This window comes from Procambarus clarkii, chromosome 49 (assembly GCF_040958095.1).
Source record: "Procambarus clarkii isolate CNS0578487 chromosome 49, FALCON_Pclarkii_2.0, whole genome shotgun sequence".
Lineage (NCBI taxonomy): Eukaryota > Metazoa > Arthropoda > Malacostraca > Decapoda > Cambaridae > Procambarus > Procambarus clarkii.
This window is the reverse complement of record NC_091198.1, coordinates 18692830-18713628: the sequence shown is the minus strand read 5'-3', so window position 1 is coordinate 18713628 and position 20799 is coordinate 18692830. Positions and strand designations below refer to the sequence as shown.

Here is a 20799-nt window from a genome sequence, read left to right as displayed (position 1 = left end):
AGTGAGGGAGAGGCCGTTACTCCTGTCTCCCGCTAGCTGGCGACAGTGAGGGAGAGGCCGTTACTCCTGTCTCCCGCTAGCTGGCGACAGTGAGGGAGAGGCCGTTACTCCTGTCTCCCGCTAGCTGGCGACAGTGAGGGAGAGGCCGTTACTCCTGTCTCCCGCTAGCTGGCGACAGTGAGGGAGAGGCCGTTACTCCTGTCTCCCGCTAGCTGGCGACAGTGAGGGAGAGGCCGTTACTCCTGTCTCCCGCTAGCTGGCGACAGCGAGGGAGAGGCCGTTACTCCTGTCTCCCGCTAGCTGGCGACAGTGAGGGAGAGGCCGTTACTCCTGTCTCCCGCTAGCTGGCGACAGCGAGGGAGAGGCCGTTACTCCTGTCTCCCGCTAGCTGGCGACAGTGAGGGAGAGGCCGTTACTCCTGTCTCCCGCTAGCTGGCGACAGCGAGGGAGAGGCCGTTACTCCTGTCTCCCGCTAGCTGGCGACAGTGAGGGAGAGGCCGTTACTCCTGTCTCCCGCTAGCTGGCGACAGCGAGGGAGAGGCCGTTACTCCTGTCTCCCGCTAGCTGGCGACAGTGAGGGAGAGGCCGTTACTCCTGTCTCCCGCTAGCTGGCGACAGCGAGGGAGAGGCCGTTACTCCTGTCTCCCGCTAGCTGGCGACAGTGAGGGAGAGGCCGTTACTCCTGTCTCCCGCTAGCTGGCGACAGTGAGGGAGAGGCCGTTACTCCTGTCTCCCGCTAGCTGGCGACAGTGAGGGAGAGGCCGTTCAGACAGAAAATGCCGATGACCGTCCAATCAGAAACGGGCAATCGAAACTGCCAGTGACAAACCCAATCAGAAAGTGACAATGACCATCCAATCAGAAACAACCATTGACCGTCCAACCAAAAACACCAATCACAGCCAGCCCAGCCTACTGTATTAATAGTTTAGTGAACGAACAAGTTTACACCTCGTTTACAGAAACAAAACAATTGAAACCAAATTCTCTTACTCGATATTAAATTGATTTTCCGGATCAAATAATTCCAATGACAAAATATTAAATCTGCCGGACTATTTTCAAACTGGTATGGAGGCTCCTATGAGAGCCAGGAGGGTCAGGCACTAGAGGATAGGTACGAATTGTAGAGGATAGGTCAGGATTGTACCTGGTTGGGTTTGTGGGGCAGACTGCCTCGTTTCACCTTCGGTCGTCCTCGAAGCAGCCTTTGGTGACCCTCGAGGCAGCTCCTGGAGGGCCTGGACCCAGCCGAAGGTCACACAATAATAGGTGACCTTGAGCACGAGGGCCACCATACCGAGGCAACTGTGGAGGTTCAAGATGAAATGACTCTGCACGGAGAGTCTTGAAGATTGACGCCTTCTGAAGGGGCAGAGTGAAGAGGGGAGGGTACTCTTTGAGGGGAAGAGGGGTGTGGGGAGGCAGAGAGTTAAGGGAAGGAGGGTACTTGCCCTTAGGTAAATCATATGTCAAAATACAATGGACTATCAGGAAAAATGGGATATATGCTCAGTGTGAGCTGTTAGGTGAAACCTGATAGGTAAGAAGAGTTAGGTAAGAAGAGTTAGGTAAGAAGAGTTAGGCAAGAAGAGTTAGGCAAGAAGAGTTAGGTAAGAAACCAGCCACACCTAGCACCCTCCCCATTTCCTCAGTCGGGCAGATAGCCTCACAATCAGCTCCCACGGGAAACTCAGCCAACCTTCCATGCAGCAAAAATCCTTCCCAACCCCTGCTATCATGGAGGTGGACGGCTCCGGCCCTTAGAGAGGCACACACAGAAATTATAGACAGATACACAGACGTGCAAGCAGACACGGAATTAGGTGGTAGAAAATGACCTGATGAAATAAGTGTACATATACCACACAAGGACAAGGTGGATGAGCAAGTTGGATGAGCAAGGTGGATGAGCAAGGTGGATGAGCACAGTTCACCTCTGATTCACAACCAATCCAGGAAAGCTAAGGAAACCACATAACCTGCGAAGTAAACAGAGAACTAGGAGCAGAGGACAATGAAAAGAGACTAAAGAAAACAATTAATACGCCCAAATCAGAAGAGAAGCCGAGAGGCAACTGGAATATGATATAGCAGCAACAGTTAAGGGCCAACCCTGACTGTTCCATGGCCATATAAGACAAGCAACAGTGAGACGACGCAGGAGACATCTCCCGTCACGCAGGGTGCAGTCGCACCTCCACAGATCTCCAGTATCATCTATTGATACTGGTAATGGCTCAAAAGGGCCACCACTTACGGGCTATTCATGCCCGTGCCACCTTTTGGGTGGCTTAATCTTCATCAATCATCAATCAGTGAGACGATGATCCACAAGGGCCGTGACGAGGATTCGAACCTACGTCCAAGATCATCCCAAGCGCTGCCTTTATCGACCGAGACCATGTACTCAAGTCACTCAACACAACACTGTACTCACAACAGTGAGACCATGTACTCAAGTTGAGAAAAAATGAGATATGTGACGAACACAATGTTTCCGAAGGTCTTTACAATAGAACCACAATGTGCAGACCAAAGTTGAGAAATGAAAGGCTGAAGAAACAATGGAATAATACTGTAGCCACGGCCAAAGAAAAGTGGATAAACCAGATGTGATAAAATCAATGGGACCAGACTTTATATCACCATAGGTACTGAAGGAAGGTGCACAAGTACTGTGTTATCCATTATGTAAATGTTTTAATAAAACGCTCGATACAAAACCTCCCACAATTCAGGAAAAAGGCAAAACGTAGCTGAATATTGGTAGTCCCAATATTCAGAATACGAGGACAGACAGGCACTAAATTACAGACTAGTGTTATTAACAAGTATTCTGTGTAAAGTGCTGGAGAAAGTATCAGGTTGAGAATGATGGAGTATCTGGAAAGGTCAAGTTTCAGGTTGAGAATGATGGAGTATCTGGAAAGGTCAAGTTTCAGGTTGAGAATGATGGAGTATCTGGAAAGGTCAAGTTTCAGGTTGAGAATGATGGAGTATCTGGAAAGGTCAAACTTTGTAACTTTGTAACTTTGTAACTTTGTAACTTTGTAACTTTGTAACTTTGTAACTTTGTAACACAATGGCAACATATATTTAGAAAGGGAAAGTCTTGCCAAACAGACGTGACTGAAGTCTATCTTCTTCTTGAGGTTATCTTGAGATGATTTCGGGGCTTTTTTTTAGTGTCCCCGCGGCCCGGTCCTTGACCAGGCCTCCACCCCCAGGAAGCAGCCCGTGACAGCTGACTAACACCCAGGTACCTATTTTACTGCTAGGTAACAGGGGTATAGGGTGAAAGAAACTCTGCCCATTGTTTCTCGGGACCACAGAATCACAAGTCCAGCGTGCTGTTCGCTCGGCCGACCGGCTGGGTGGAATATTCTCATAGATTGACAAAATAATTTGACACCGTCCACCAAGAAAGGCTGATGAACGACGACGTTTCGGTCCGTCCTGGACCATTCTCAAAATGGACTTGAGAATTGTCCAAGACGGACCGAAACGTCGTCGTACCCTTCACTTTCTAGTGTGTGGTCTGGTCAACATATTTCAGCCACATTATCGTGACTCCTCGTCTGCACTAAACTGGGTAAGGGGAAAACTTTGTTCCTTATAGGACAAAGTAGAGTAACAAGGAGAGAGGTGGTGTCGAGCTGAAGTACTGTACCAAGTGAGGTCCCACAAGGCTAACTCCTTGGGACACAGCTGTTCCTTATTTATGTGAACGACCTCCCAAGAGAGTGAGTTCGCATAAGACAATGTTACTAGATGACGCAAAGCTCATGCAGCAATGACAACCTCAAGAATGTAAAAATAGAGCAGGACTGCAAGAAGTTACAGAAGGAGCTTGATAACTGCTCAAGTTATCATGGTGGAATTGTGTACAACCCTGGTTTGTGTCTCTGAGAGGCTGCAGGATCCGTGGTTATCTTGAAGGATATCTTGGAGATGATTTCGGGGTTTAGCGTCCCCGCGGCCCGGTCTTTTTTGTTACACATCCCCAGGAAGCAGCCCGTAGCAACTGTAACACTCTGGTACCTATTTACTTCTAGGCGAACAGGGGCATCAGAGTGAAACAAACTGCCCATTTGTTCGTGCCTCGGCCGGGATTCAAACCCAGGCCATCATGACTATGACCCCCGAGCACTGTCCACTCAGCCGTGATGCCCTGTGTGTGTGTGTGTGTGAGTAGTGGGGGAGGTGGCCACCATGGACCACTATACAAGTGGACCACTTACTGAGAATGTATAATAACTACCATCCCACCCACATCTTAATCTGTCTGACCATCACCCCCCCCCCCCCCCGCTCTCTGACCCGCCACTTCTTAGTGGTCTGCTCCACTTCTTAGTGGTCTTTTACACTTCTTAGTGGTCTTTTACACTTCTTAGTGGTCTTTTACACTTCTTAGTGGTCTTTTACACTTCTTAGTGGTCTTCTCCACTTCTTAATGGTATTTTACACTTCTTAGTGGTCTTCTACACTTCTTAGTGGTCTTCTACACTTCTTAGTGGTCTTCTACACTTCTTAGTGGTCTTCTACACTTCTTAGTGGTCTTCTACACTTCTTAGTGGTCTTCTACACGTCTTAGTGGTCTTCTCCACTTCTTAGTGATCTTTTACACTTCTTACTGGTCTTCTACACGTCTTAGTGGTCTTCTACACGTCTTAGTGGTCTTCTACACTTCTTAGTGGTCTTCTACACTTCTTAGTGATCTTTTACACTTCTTAGTGATCTTTTACACTTCTTAGTGGTCTTTTACACTTCTTAGTGGTCTTTTACACTTCTTAGTGGTCTTTTACACTTCTTAATGGTCTTTTACACTTCTTAGTGGTCTTCTACACTTCTTAGTGGTCTTCTACACTTCTTAGTGGTCTTCTACACTTCTTAGTGGTCTTCTACACTTCTTAGTGGTCTTCTACACTTCTTAGTGGTCTTTTACACTTCTTAGTGGTCTTTTACACTTCTTAGTGGTCTTCTACACTTCTTAGTGGTCTTCTACACTTCTTAGTGGTCCATGTGAAGGTGGGTATTAAGTAGAGTCCATGCACGATGTAAGTGACGTATACACTTAAGGGAGGCGAGAACAAACAGTATCAGTTCAGCGAGTGCCATCAAGTGTGAGAGCCCGGGAGAACTGTTCTCACTTGGCGTCCAGCTGTAGTGTGAGGGGCCAGCCTACTGTGAGCCACGCTACATACCTTATACATAGCTTATTCATAGGTTATACATAGCCTATACATCTTGGGTGGAGTGTATGGTACAAAGTGAGGTGATTGAGCAGGAAGAGTCGCCTCCTGACCTCAGTATTCATACCTGCCACAAATACCGGGAACTACTGAGTGATTCTTTGAGTGACATTCAAGGTAAGGAACCTCAAGGTAAGGATATCCTTACCTTTACCTTACCTTAGTATCGTATTGGTGTTTGCCTTTTCATTGCAGACTTTCGACGTTGTGGAGAGGGGGGGGACCTGCTGCATAGGTAACAGCTTCTACGTATCAACCTATCCTGGCTTTGCGCCCTGGAGAGGCCACTCCAGACCGAACACCAGAGCCCAACTCCATAGTCTCCTGAGACTGGTGGATGCCTACTACTACCCCGTCACGGGGAGTCTGGGACAGAACCAGTCTGAGGACAGGAAGACGTTGGTGCTACGCTTCGACTGAGGTTCCTTTAGGGCCAGCAAGCAGCTAGCTAAAGCTTTGAGCAGCAAGAAACCATTCTCACTCCGGCAGTTACGACAGCCAGACACATGTTATCCGGGGCCCAGGAGCTACGTCATGACGGAGCAGCAGCAGTAGCATCAAGTAACGCTGCCCGAAGTATCACTCTTGTATCGCCACGAACTCGAATATTTTGCGGGTTATAATATACAGAACGAGGACATTATCAGTTTGTGAAGTGTGGGCACACACACACACACGTGACACACCATTGTCAGTGGACAACAACGATGTAACACAATGTAACACAATGTAACACAATGTTACACACAAAATTAAAACCATCAGAGACTTCGAACCTGCACCACTAGTTCTCCCAAGCACATGCCTTAAACCACTGAGCCATGATGTGCTAATATGTAATGTAACCCGATGTGTGTGTGAGTGAGAATGTTATGAGTGGGGCGTGAGGAAGCCGTGCGTGGCAGACCAAGAGCTGGAGCTAACGGATGACGGGGGGGGGGGGGAGACAGTTGGGAAAGGAGAATGCTAAAGGAGGGAAATGATGGGAAAAGGAAAGGGTTGAGAGCATGGGGGTTGAGAGAGAGTAAGGAGGGGGAGTGAGGGAGGAGACGAGGTCTGCTTCTGGCTTTAAGAGCTTCTTAGAATTCCCAGAGATGCCTTCCTTTTCCACCAGCCACTACTTACCTACCAGTGCTTCCCTACCACTACCTACCTAACAGTCTAAGGGACAGTGAGACAAGGCTATGTCTACTGGCCTTGGCGTATCTCTTGCCTTGTTACTGAGCTATTCTCATGTTCAAATTCTTTGTCGAATTCGGCATTGACCAGTACTCGAGAGACTGAGACCATCTAAGAGACATTAGAAATATGTACAATGTAATGAACCTCAGTGAGTTATGAAAGAACTTTTTGTTAAACATGGCTGCTGTTCTTAAAATGTATCTTCACTTTGTACCCCGCGAGGTAAACTGAATTTGGGGTTGGTGGATATTAATCCCTTGTTTGATAAACTGTTTACTTGAGAGAGTTAAGCAAGTCCCAGCTGTCTCTGGGTACAAGTGACAGGATAAACGACAACACAGCGGGTTTTCTTCCTATTGGGGAGTGTTGTACATGATGCTATGGCGGTGTGTCCATCCACAAGATGAGTGACGCTGCTCAATAAACTCGCTCTTCAGGGCAATTGAAAACATTACACATGAACAAATCCACAAGGGCAATGACAAGGATTCGAACCTGCCTCTGGGATGCTCCCAGACGCAGGTTCGAATCCTCGTCACTGCCCTTGTGGATTTGTTCATTTGATGCATCACGTTAGTGTGATCTGTGTGTGTCATTACACATGTTTGGAGCCAGGGTTATGGTGGTTTCCAAGCAAAATTATATTTTCATGAGTTGGTCTGTAAACTGCCGAGGACCGAGTCTACTACATTTATAATGTCTAGTTTAAGTAGTTCTCACCATATTGTGTGTGGTGTTTAGCGGCTCAGTGTAGACGAGTGTGTGTGAGGTACAGGCTGACCCCACCCTGTAGCCTGTGTTTGTGTGTGAGGTACAGGCTGACCCCACCCTGTAGCCTGTGTTTGTGTGTGAGGTACAGGCTGACCCCACCCTGTAGCCTGTGTTTGTGTGTGAGGTACAGGCTGACCCCACCCTGTAGCCTGTGTGTGTGTGAGGTACAGGCTGACCCCACCCTGTAGCCTGTGTTTGTGTGTGAGGTACAGGCTGACCCCACCCTGTAGCCTGTGTTTGTGTGTGAGGTACAGGCTGACCCCACCCTGTAGCCTGTGTGTGTGAGGTACAGGCTGACCCCACCCTGTAGCCTGTGTGTGTGAGGTACAGGCTGACCCCACCCTGTAGCCTGTGTGTGTGAGGTACAGGCTGACCCCACCCTGTAGCCTGTGTGTGTGAGGTACAGGCTGACCCCACCCTGTAGCCTGTGTTTCCTGTCACATCTGAAACGATTGTATTCTAGACAATCGGGAGCCGGAGGGCCGAGCGGACAGCACACTGGACTTGTGATCCTGTGGTCCTGGGTTCGATCCCAGGCGCCGGCGAGAAACAATGGGCAGAGTTTCTTTCACCCTATGCCCCTGTTACCTAGCAGTAAAATAGGTACCTGGGAGTTAGTCAGCTGTCACGGGCTGCTTCCTGGGGGTGTAGGCCTGGTCGAGGACCGGGCCGCGGGGACACTAAAAAAAGCCCCGAAATCATCTCAAGATAACCAAGATATCACTCGAGTGTATCACTGTTACTGTAGACCTTTGTGTGAGTTTCAGAGGTACGAACATTGTTACACACAGATATCACAATAGCGTGATGCATCAAATGAACAAATTCACAAGGGCCGTTATCTTGAGAGGTTATCTTGAGATGATTTCGGGGCTTTAGTGTCCCCGCGGCCCGGCCCTCGACCAGGCCTCCACCCCCAGGAAGCAGCCCGTGACAGCTGACTAACTCCCAGGTACCTATTAACTGCTAGGTAACAGGGGCATTTAGGGTGAAAGAAACTTTGCCCATTTGTTTTTTTTACGAGTGCTTTAAATAGTTTGGGTTGATATAAATTAATACATACTTTGTTAATTCAGCCAATGTAACGGTTCTATTGTTACGTAAAGTATACCTGGTTGATGGGGTTCTGGGAGTTGTTCTACTCCTCAAGCCCGGCCCGAGGCCAGGCTTGACTTGTGAGAGTTTGGTCCACCAGGCTGTTGCTTGGAGCGGCCCGCAGGCCCACATACCCACCACAGCCCGGTTGGTCCGGCACTCCTTGGAGGAATAAATCTAGTTTCCTCTTGAAAATGTCCACGGTTGTTCCGGCAATATTTCTTATGCTCGCTGGGAGGACGTTGAACAACCGTGGACCTCTGATGTTTATGTTGTGTATGTTGACAAATAAACACAGATACTTGAATCAAATAATTGATTCAATTATTTGAATCAATAACAAAAAGATGTCACAGATGCAGTTAAATATAAGAGCAGATGAAGACAAATCAAGAGAGCTGGCACGGTTCATCATATAAAGAACATATAAAGATAAAGATATCTATAACCACCCAATCCCACTCATATACTTGTCCAACCCGCGCTTGAAACAATCGAGGGACCCCACCTCCACCACATTACGCGGTAATTGGTTCCACAAATCAACAACCCTGTTACCGAACCAGTATTTACCCAAGTCTTTCCTAAATCTAAATTTATCCAATTTATACCCATCGTTTCGTGTTCTGTCTTGTGTTGATACTTTTAATACCCTATTAATATCCCCTTTGTTGTGTCCCTTCATCCACTTGTAACACCTGTGGTTCTGGTGGGAGGGGGAGGGGGGGGGGCTTACTGTGTTTGTCCTAACTTAATTTTCTATGTGATTTGGTCATTAAAGATGGTCCTTGAGGTAAGCTATTCAAGCAGCAATTTAAAGTTCGTAAAGAAGAGGAATGCGAGAGTTGGGAGGGATGGAGAAGTCTATGTTGGCTCAGGATCCAATCATCACAAGCCACGAAATTGATTATTGGTTCTCAAATAGGATTATGGGGTGGGTGAACATGGGGGGGTGTAGACAGGTGATGGGGGGTGGTGTAGACGGGTGATGGGGGGTGGTGTAGACGGGTGATGGGGGGTGGTGGTGGAGACGGGTGATGGGGGGTGGTGGTGGAGACGGGTGATGGGGGGTGGTGGTGGAGACGGGTGATGGGGGGTGGTGTAGACGGGTGATGGGGGGTGGTGGTGGAGACGGGTGATGGGGGGTGGTGGTGGAGACGGGTGATGGGGGGTGGTGGTGGAGACGGGTGATGGGGGGTGGTGTAGACGGGTGATGGGGGGTGGTGTAGACAGGTGATGGGGGGTGGTGGAGACGGGTGATGGGGGGTGGTGGTGGAGACGGGTGATGGGGGGTGGTGGTGGAGACGGGTGATGGGGGGTGGTGGTGGAGACGGGTGATGGGGGGTGGTGGTGGAGACGGGTGATGGGGGGTGGTGTAGACGGGTGATGGGGGGTGGTGTAGACAGGTGATGGGGGGTGGTGGAGACGGGTGATGGGGGGTGGTGTAGACGGGTGATGGGGGGTGGTGGTGGAGACGGGTGATGGGGGGTGGTGGTGGAGACGGGTGATGGGGGGTGGTGGTGGAGACGGGTGATGGGGGGTGGTGTAGACGGGTGATGGGGGGTGGTGTAGACGGGTGATGGGGGGTGGTGGTGGAGACGGGTGATGGGGGGTGGTGGAGACGGGTGATGGGGGGTGGTGTAGACGGGTGATGGGGGTGGTGGTGGAGACGGGTGATGGGGGGTGGTGGAGACGGGTGATGGGGGGTGGTGTAGACGGGTGATAAGGGGTGGTGGAGACGGGTGATGGAGGGTGGTGTAGACGGGTGATGGGGGTGGTGGTGGAGACGGGTGATGGGGGGTGGTGGAGACGGGTGATGGGTGGTGGTGTAGACGGGTGATGGGGGATGGTGGTGGAGACGGGTGATGGGGGGTGGTGGAGACGGGTGATGGGGGGTGGTGGAGACGGGTGATGGGGGGTGGTGGAGACGGGTGATGGGGGGTGGTGGAGACGGGTGATGGGGGGTGGTGTAGACGGGTGATGGGGGGTGGTGTAGACGGGTGATGGGGGGTGGTGTAGACGGGTGATGGGTGGTGGTGTAGACGGGTGATGGGGGGTGGTGGTGGAGACGGGTGATGGGGGGTGGTGGTGGAGACGGGTGATAGGGGGTGGTGTAGACGGGTGATGGGGGGTGGTGTAGACGGGTGATGGGGGGTGGTGGTGGAGACGGGTGATGGGGGGTGGTGGAGACGGGTGATGGGGGGTGGTGTAGACGGGTGATGGGGGGTGGTGTAGACGGGTGATGGGGGGTAGTGGAGACTGGTGATGGGGGGTGGTGTAGACGGGTGATGGGGGGTGGTGTAGACGGGTGATGGGGGGTGGTGGAGACGGGTGATGGGGGGTGGTGATGGGGGTGGTGGAGACGGGTGATGGGGGGTGGTGGAGACGGGTGATGGGGGTAAGAGGAGAGTGGGCGTTGTCACAATGGGAAGCTTTTTGGTAGTTCCCGTAAGGTGGGGGGGAGGGGGTCGGTGCCCCCCTACGTCCAGTCTCTCACCAGGCTTCCTGTCTGATGGTGTGATCATTCAGACTGTTGTTACTTGCTTCTCGCAGTCTGACACAAACATCGCCATAACATCATGTACAACACTCCCCAATAGGAAGAAAACCCGCTGGGTTGTTCATCCTGTCACTTGCACCCAGACACAGTTGGGACTTAACTGTCTCAAGTGAACAGCTCATCAGACAAGAAGATTAACATTAACCAGCACTTAAACTTACGTTATCTAGCGAGTGCAAAGCAGGGGAATCTTTTAATAGTATTTATACATGACAAACAATGGTCTCTAACTCAGAGACCCAGAAATACGAGGGTACCTGGTCCCCATAAGCTAGTGCTAATACCCAGACCTAGTTTTAAATTGGTAAACAATATGGGGTCCGTCTAATTACCACAAGCTACCACAAACTACACAAACTTCAGAAAGCTTCCTGGCAATACGTTAGTAATGAATAAATATGATATATTAAGTTAGGCTGACCTAACCTAACCTATCCTAACCTGTGTAGGTTAACCTGTAAACTCGACAGTCTCCGTGGTGTAGTGGTAAGACACTCGCCTGGCGTTCCGCGAGCGCTATGTCATGGGTTCGTATCCTGGCCGGGGAGGATTTACTGGGCGCAATTCCTTAACTGTAGCCTCTGTTTAACGCAACAGTAAAATGTGTACTTGGTTGAAAAAACGATTCTTCGCGGCAGGGGATCGTATTCCAGGGACCTGCCCGAAACGCTACGCGTACTAGTGGCTCTACATGAATGTAACAACTCTTGTATATATCTCAAAAAAAAAAAAAAAAAAAAAAAAAAAAAAAAAAAAAACCTAACCTAACCTAACCGAAGCTTGGATCGTTGACTTGATTTGGCGTCACCAGCTTTTTATTTTCGTCTAATTTCTTTATAAAAAGATACTTTTTCAGATTAAAATTATGTTTTTTCGTGTTGTACATTCAGCACCAACATTATAATGAGTAAATATATCATATTTATTCATTACTAACGTATTGCCAGGAAGCTTTGTTAAGCTTGTGTAGCTTGTGGTAGCGTGTGGTAATTAGACGGACCGAACAATATGGGGTTTGGACCTAGATGGAGTTCAAGGGGCTTCCAAGCTCTCATACACACACACACACACACACACACACACTCGGAGGGACACTTACCAGCCGTTGTAAGCGAAGAGGCCGGAGTAGAAGGAGAGGGCGATCTTGGTGATGTCTGGCTCAGTATTGTCGAAGGTGAAGTACTGCGTCTGACCTGCGGGGGAGACACCTCGGCTTAGTCACATCCACTATCTCACACACCTCAAGGTCAAGCTCCATGAGGACAAGTAAGGTCCAGCTCCACATTTAGAGGACAAGTAAGGTCTAAAGGCCCATTTAGAGAACAGAGTTTTAATATTTTGAAAAACTCCTTGTGAGATGGTCGGAACATGTAAACCTGAATAGCCTCATGTTTATAACACCTCCAGGCCTACTCTTCACTGAATGTAGTGTATACTTCACGTCATCTCCCTTACACCAACACCCACCTAGCTAATTTCCCACCAGAGAGAGTGAGTGAGGTCCACCTGACCTCACTCTCTCTCTCTCTCTCTGGAGAGCTCAAAGTCTCTCATCTTCTCATCGACAATTCAGGTTAGGGAGGAGACATGCGTGTCGGCTTGTTCTACAGCTTGTGCGGATCACCCAAGCTGTTGCTTCCCTCAGAGGCAACTGAGTATTTCCTCGTGTTTACTGCCTCCATTGGCTCCTCCCGTGAAGGTATGATGAGGAGGAACAGGCACAAGCAATGAGTGTGGGGTTCTTAAACTGTTTGTTGGTGAGTGAGTGAGTGAGTGAGTGAGTGAGTGAGTGAGTGAGTGAGTGAGTGAGTGAGTGAGTGAGTGAGTGAGTGAGTGAGTGAGTGAGTGAGTAGGCTCATAGTCCTCACACCATGTACACCACACAGGTTGAGCTTTGGACCAGAGAGCCAAAGCTCAACCCTGGCAAGCACAACTAAGGGATTACTAAACCACGTGGACTGCCCCCCCCGCCCCCGGTAACACAACACCACTACTGACTGGTCACATGGTCCAGTACCTGGGACAATCAACGACGCTGCCCACCAACAAATGTTACAACCCATGTCATGAACAATTTTGTAAAACAATGTAAAACAGGCAGCGATAAAAGTTGCAAGTAACACACACTGCAACAACACAGCAGCAGCCACTGATCCTCGACAACCAGCGTCTGGGATGCTCACAGACGTGGGTTCGAATCCTCGTCACGGCTCTTGTGGATTTGTTCAGCAATGCAAGAGACACTGTGCAAGGGCCACTACCGGGATTCCACTTTAGTGGAACACGAATTAAAATTCACACTCACACATGACAGAATTAACAGAACACAAAGAACCTTAGAGAATGCAGGAAGACTTTGTATTCTTGGCACGAACACAGAGCTCCACTGCTACAAGGCTCTAGTAGCGAGTCTGCCACACCCAGTACACACCTTAAGGAAACCCAAGCTGTAAAAACTACAATCAGTACGAAACAAGGCACTTGGAAGAGCTACAAACTACCTTCCACCAATTGATCAGATAATTCAGGAGCTCACTAAAGCCCTGATCATACAACTACTGAAGATCAGACACCAATATCAAGCCATCAGGGCGTGGAACACTATCTAAATATTTGACCTAATGCTGTAGGCACTAGACCAAGCCAAGTCGCCCCCCACGCCCACAGCTGGTGGCCCAAGAGCTTGTTGCATTTACTCAGTGGAACCCAAGCCCCACAACGCATAATTCCACCATAAATGAGGACCAGAGAGCCGCATGCAGACATCACTAACTACCACAAACTCTGATCCCTGCACGAGGATCAGAAAAACATGCGCAGTCATTCTTTTGTTTGGCACGAAGGGTATAATGTAAGGAATATAGAGGGTGAGAAGTGTCTGGGTGGAGTACACCAGGCCGCTGGCCGCCTCACGCAACACCCGCCCACCACTCTCACAACACCAGTGCGTGTGTACACCACATGCGACTCGGCCAGCCACATATGGATCGCATGACCCCAACATAAAAGGCGGTCACGCGAGCTGGCGGTCAACGCTAGGCGGTCACGCGAACCGGCGGTCAACGCGAGGCGGTCACGCGAACCGGCGGGGTCACAGGAACCGAGGGTGAGGCAAGCCGAGGACCGGGTAGGGTCGGGTCACGCCCCACAGGAACCGCAGACCACAGAGAGGGTCTAGTGTTTCCACCTCCTGATCACTTAATTGGGTGTGGCAGACACAGTCTAGACCGGGGATCAGCTAGACTACTGAACCGCTGCTCGTACTGATCTCAGACCGGTTGATCACGTACCCTCTAGAGGCTACCATCAACAACTTTGCATTTTCTCTTGAACTCTTTCTCTTGCGTGAGAGCTGGCCCATATTTGTCCTCTCAGGTGTAGAAAGACTGTTATCTTGAGATGATTTCGGGGCTTTTTAGTGTCCCCGCGGCCCGGTCCTCGACCAGGCCTCCACCCCCAGAAAGCCGCCTGTGACAGCTGACTAACACCCAGGTACCTATTTTACTACTAGGTAACAGGGGCATAGGGTGAAAGAAACTCTGCCCATTGTTTCTCGCCGGCGCCTGGGATCGAACCCAGGACCACAGGATCACAAGTCCAGCGTGTAGTCCGCTCGGCCGACCGGCTCCCTGTACTGTGCTGGAAAGTCCTGGGCCATTTCTGCTGATTGAGTTATCTAACGTTTTGGGTAGAGAATACAATCTCTCGGTACATACATTGACCGACTTGAGAATGGTCCAGGACGGACCGAAACATCGTCGTCCCTTCACTTTCTAGTGTGTGGTCTGGTCAGCATATTTCAGCCACGTTATTGTGACTCCTCGCCTGCATATATTGACATTACAGACAATTTAAAGCTGCACAGCTTGCAGAAGTTGCCCCTGCATACTGGCGAGGGTCAAGCCTTCATGACAATAGTTGACGGGTCCCTCTAATTACCACAAGCTACACAAGCTTCACGGCAATACGTTAGTAATGAATAAATATGATATGTTAGGTTAGGCTGACCTAACCTAACCTAACCTAACTTAACCAAACCTAACCTAACCGACGCTTGGATCGCCGACTTGATTTTGCGTCACCTGTCTTTATTTTAGTCTAATTTCTTTATATAAAGATAATTTTTCAGATTAAAATTATGTTTTTTCGTGTTGTACATTCAGTACCAACATTATAATGAGTAAATATATCATATATATTCATTACTAACGTATTGCCAGGAAGCTTTGTGAAGCTTGTGGTAGCTTGTGGTAATTAGACGGACCGATATTTGGCAGTCACCTTGCACGGGTCCTCAAACTGCCTCACCTTACCAGTAGCCTCCAACACCTTACACGACTGTAGGTGCTCACTTGACACACTTCATCACCACAAACCACCGCAAGGTATCTTACTTTGCCAGTGTCAACAATTGCATCTTGCAATAGTGTCATTCATGCTACGTGGCAAGTGTCATAGTACCTTGCCATAGCGTCAGCTATGGTATCTTGCAACATTGTCAACCACGGTATATTGCAATATTGACAATTATGGTACCCCCTGCAAGTTTCAACCAGGCTGAAACTTGGTGGCAGGGTCGGGTCACGCCGACGGGCGGGTCGGGTCACGGGTTGGGAGCCGTCATCTCCTGCAGTACACCAGGCGTCAGGTCTCACTGTCACCCACACATATATAATGGGAGTAATGCACGGTCTGGGACTACCCACGTCGAGAGTTCGAATCCTTCGCATTACTCCAATGGATTTTGTCATAAGTATATCATGAAAGTGTGATTTCCTTGTGCAGCTGACACATTTACTGCCTGTAACTGCAGGACACAGTTGACATTTGTGTAGTTTGACTACTACTTTGCTCGTATCTCCTGCAAGACTTAGCTGTGACCATAAATATTGATCTGAACATTAGCTATATAGATAATATTAGATATTTCACAGTATACACGATACCCTTTGTAGCTGATATTACTGGATAAAAGCTTTTAACAAATCAACCAATCAAATTATACTTCATCTAATCGCTTCGATGTATTATCCAATAAGAGGTGTCCTTACTGAGCCAATCAGGAGGCCCATACCCCGCGTTCCAGCCAATGGCACGCATCGTCTGCGTGCCAGAGTCACGATAACCCTTCAGGAGTCGTGTACCACACCATTAAAAGGGAAGCAACCATTTGTGGCAGTTTAAAGAAGCCACGAGGGAGAGCGAGGCTCCGTGGCGGCACGGACAGTGGCGCCACGGAAGACAGCTTGTATGGTGACCAGACCACACACTAGAAGTTGAAGGGACGACGACGTTTCGGTCCGTCCTGGACGAATTGGGACGAAACGTCGTCGTCCCTTCAACTTCTAGTGTGTGGTCTGGTCAACATACTTTAGCCACGTTATTGTGACTCATCGCCTGCAGCTTGTATGGTGATGTACCAATATGTATCTCAAAGTCCTCCTGTCACGGAGCCCAACCACTTGGGCTGGACGGTAGAGCGACGGTCTCGCTTCATGCAGGTCGGCGTTCAATCCCCGACCGTCCACAAGTGGTTGGGCAACGTTCCTTCATCCCCCGTCCCATCCCAAATCCTTATCCTGACCCCTTTCCAGTGCTATATAGTCGTAATGGCTTGGCGCTTTCCCCTGATAACTCTCTCCTGGCACGGACACTACATAAAACCCTGTTAAGTCACACTATTAAACGATAAAATAATATAAAAGATTTTAGAATAATCCCGTCGGAAGACCTTACTATTAAAGAACACAATAAAGTAGCTGTTACAAGTATAAACTAACGACAGGTTGGATAATAAAAATCCTTGCAAACAAGGGATGCAAGGTTTATGTATCATCATCACAAGGACCAGTGATGATGATACTTTAAGACACTAGTGCTCTCTAGGGTGGACTATTGCAGCACAACACCACCACCATTCAACTGCTGACTTTGACAACGTGCAAAGATCTTTAATCGATAGAATCCATTAAATAAAACATGACTTCGCTTATAGTATGTAGAACCGGCATGGAATGCGTGAAACACCAAAGTAGATATGAGACTGTTCAGATGTCTGAAGCAAGCCTGACTTATGAGTAATAATCATCGAGAACAAGTTACGAGAACTCTGTCTCACGGGCCTTGATGAGAGAAGCAAAAGAGGAGACATGATAAGTACATATAAGATACTATAGAATAGACTGGATGAACAAGGACAGCTCGACTAGTAGAACTGAATTGGTGCTATTTTATCTCACAAATCAAGCCTGGCCTCGGGTCGGGCTTGGGGAGTAGGGAGTAGAAGAACACCCAGAACCCCATCAACCAGACGTACACAGCCATCCGTCCATACCTGGATGGGGTTGACCAGACCACACACTAGAAGGTGAAGAGACGACGACGTTTCGGTCCGTCCTGGACCATTCTCAAGTCGATTGTGAGAATGGTCCAGGACGGACCGAAACGTCGTCCCTTCACCTTCTAGTGTGTGGTCTGGTCAACATACTTTAGCCACGTTATTGTGACTCATCGCCTGCACCTGGAGTGGGTTGTGGGAGTTCTACTCTCCTAGTCCACCCTGGCCTCAAGTCCAGGCCTGAGGCCAGGCCGGGCTTGTGGAGTAGAAGTTACTACGTGTAGAAGGTGGAGGCTTACCTCTGCCCAGCTGGACGAAGCCAGTGATGATGATGACAGCGAGGGCGAAGAGCTTGGCGCCGGTGAAGATGTCCTGGACCCGCGTCGCCCACTTCACGTTCCAACAGTTGACAAACGTCAGCACCACTGTAAACACAAAACTCCAATTAATACTCGACCATTAACCACATAATTATGTCATCATTTGAAAAATATACATTCGTTTATGTGGATAAGAGATTATAGCTAAATCGAATTGGTTTATGTAGGAGCTTCTACAGTTATAAGTGACAGTTTTACATATTTCCCAGTCCCCCCTCGGAGTCGTCGACGCCAGGACCGTTTTCTTCTGTTTATTAATCCCGCGTTTTCTACACATACAACTCCAGTTCACATTAATCCGTTGAACATGAAAAATAACAAGACGGTGTTTTTCCAGCGCCATAAATCTCCCCATATCACCACGGTCATAACAAACAGGCCAGAATAATCACGGAGGGGAAAATATAGTGTTGGGATTTGGACGAAGATCGAGCGCGGGAAGTGACGTCACGCGCCAGACTGTGACGTCACATACGCCATCTTGAAGCACGGGGCGCGGCGCAAGGTTGCCAAAGCCCGCGTAATCCAACCTCTTTAAAACCTTACTGCGTCCTCCCATATTTACATACGCAGTCCTTATTAAGACGTTTAAAATATGACAAATTGGTTTGAGCTTGTATAAGGATATATGTATTTGATTGTAAAGAGGTGTTCGCTACAAGATCAGAAGATTCTACCAGGATGATACAGGAAGTCATAGGGGAGAAGGGAACCTCATGGTAGACTGAAAGTAGGGGCGCCCCTATGGTAGACAGAAAGTAGGGGCGCCCCTATGGTAGAGAGTAGGGAGTGGGCCCCCCCATGGTAGAGAGCGCGGCCCCCCCCCCCCCCCAACAGACGCCACGTGGGCCCCGGGGCTCCTGCTACGAGGTTATCTTATCTTGGCTTTCACAATCCTGGCTCCTGTCCTTCCCTACAGTGTAACGGGGAATTCTGTAGTGTGGCGCCCCACTCCCACACCTCGGGGGGTAGTTACCTGGGCTTGTACCTAGCTTAGTTGATCTTTGGTCTTCCCCATGCTTACTCTCCTGCTCTGAATGCCTGCCTGTCTGCCTCTCTGCTTGTCTGCCTGTCTGTCTGATTAACTCATGATTTCTAAAAAGACAGTCACGATTTATCGGTGAGAGAGAGGAAAGGTGAGAGTGATAGATAGAGATGATAGAGTGGAGGGGGGAGTAAAGAGGAGGGGTGGTAAAGAGGACGGAAATAGAGTAGAAGGCTGGAGGTAGAGAGGAGGGGGGTAGAGGGATGGAGGTAGATAAGCCTGGAGGCAGACCAGCCTGGAGGTAGACAAGCCTGGAGGCAGACCAGCCTGGAGGCAGACCAGCGTGGAGGTAGACAAGCCTGGAGGCAGACCAGCCTGGAGGCAGACCAGCCTGGAGGCAGACCAGCCTGGAGGTAGACCAGCCTGGAGGCAGACCAGCCTGGAGGTAGACCAGCCTGGAGGCAGACCAGCCTGGAGGCAGACCAGCCTGGAGGCAGACCAGCGTGGAGGTAGACCAGCGTGGAGGTAGACCAGCGTGGAGGTAGACCAGCCTGGAGGTAGACCAGCCTGGAGGCAGCACACTACCACACACGGCTGACGCAACACTGCTACAGTGTTGCCACAGCGTCGCCGGCGCCCGCGGACCACACGACCCGGAGGAAGGTACAGAATTGATCTCTGGGTCTCTACCGAGAGGGGAAAGTACCTGTGTGCACTCACCTATCACGTCTGCTGGAGAGAGCCTCAGCTCTAGGACCCCGCCTTTCCAATGACTACTGAACTATTACATAGTTCCCATCGCCGATCCTTTAGGTACTCCCCTTGTCCCGGTACTCTAGTAGGTGGACCTACAGGAGATGTAGGACTTCACGTCCCTCACTGTGGCGGACTCCAGTCCGGTAGGTACTCCCTTAGCGTGTCTTAAACTGACCCCTTAGCTTACCTCTCCTGGTTATTAGTTACTCTCGTCTGTGAATGGTCAAATGCTCGTGTCTTCGGTATTTTTTTTTTTAGAGAATGATACATTAAGAATACATAGCCCGGCTTATTTTAATATTAACCCATAGAATTGCAAATTGTGACATACATAGCTGGATTTTTATTTGAGCTACAAGGAGCCCAATCTGGCATTCTTGTCCTAGAGAGCAGGTGGACCTCAGTCAGGATGAAAGGATAGACACCATCCCTTCCTCCCGTTACACAGACCTATCCCTCCGTCCACCACACTCGCTCCTCTACGCCACACAGCGTACTCACTGCACCTTTAAAAGTACCCCCAGGATAGCTGGCTCAGGCCATTCTTTACCCACCAACTAGTACCTACCAGTACCTCCCTACCTTGGGGGGGGGGAGGTACGAGGCACCTCAGTACCTTGCCAACTTACCAGTACCTCCCAAGTCGTCAGTGAAGCACTTGTTCCGGAAGTGTTCGGACGAAATCAATTGTGAATCAGCCCCGTCAGCTCAGTTTGGGTCTTCAAACAAAGACCCAAAGACCATTCCATCCACCCGCCAAACCCCCAGCTGTTCATGAATGAAAAACGGTTTACACACGACTCACAACTGCTGACGTTCGAACACTTCCGGAACAAGTGCTTCACTGACGACTTGTGTTCGAACCACAACGCTGTAAGTGCTTCACCCACGTACTACAAATACAAATAATCGCCAACAGAACCTAAACACCTAACCTAACCTATGCCTATATATGCATAATATGCTATTATACTATAATATTAATTTATATTTGAGAAAATTCCTGTTTTGAATGAACAACATGTAAAAGTTTATGAATGCGTCTGTGGGGTCGACCGCTGGATGGAATGGACTTGAGTCGAGGACGGGTTGTGTGAGTCGTGTGCAAACCGTTTTTCATACATAAACAGGGGCTAGATTCACAAAGAAGTTACGCAAACACTTACGAATCTGTCCATCTATACTCAATCTCTGGCGGCTTTGTTTACAATTATTAAACAGTTAATGAGCTGCGAAGCACCAGGAGGCTGTTTATAACAATAACAACAGTTGATTGGCAAGTTTTCATGTTTGTAAACTGTTTAATAAATGTAACCAAAGTCGCCAAATATTGAGGAAAGATGGACACGTTCGTAAGTACTTGCGTAACTGCTTCGTGAATCTGGCCCCAGGTTCGTAAGTGCTTGCGTAACTGCTTCGTGAATCTGGTCCCAGGGGGTTTGGCGGATGCATGGAATCACCTTTGGGTCTGTGTTTGG

General features: G+C 49.2%; 1 protein-coding gene across 7 annotated transcripts in view; it reads right to left on the bottom strand.

The window, feature by feature from the left end:
• The window catches only part of LOC123763160 (large neutral amino acids transporter small subunit 1), a 118225-nt gene that overhangs the window by 43321 nt on the left and 54105 nt on the right, over window positions 1–20799 (bottom strand). For all 7 annotated transcript variants that reach the window (XM_069303069.1, XM_069303068.1, XM_045750142.2 and 4 more), the window contains exons 2-3: window positions 17500–17625; window positions 11963–12056 (exon numbers count right to left, since the gene is read on the bottom strand). In XM_069303069.1, the coding sequence (XP_069159170.1) occupies window positions 11963–12056; window positions 17500–17625 (220 nt within the window). The remainder of the gene's footprint in view (window positions 1–11962; window positions 12057–17499; window positions 17626–20799) is intronic.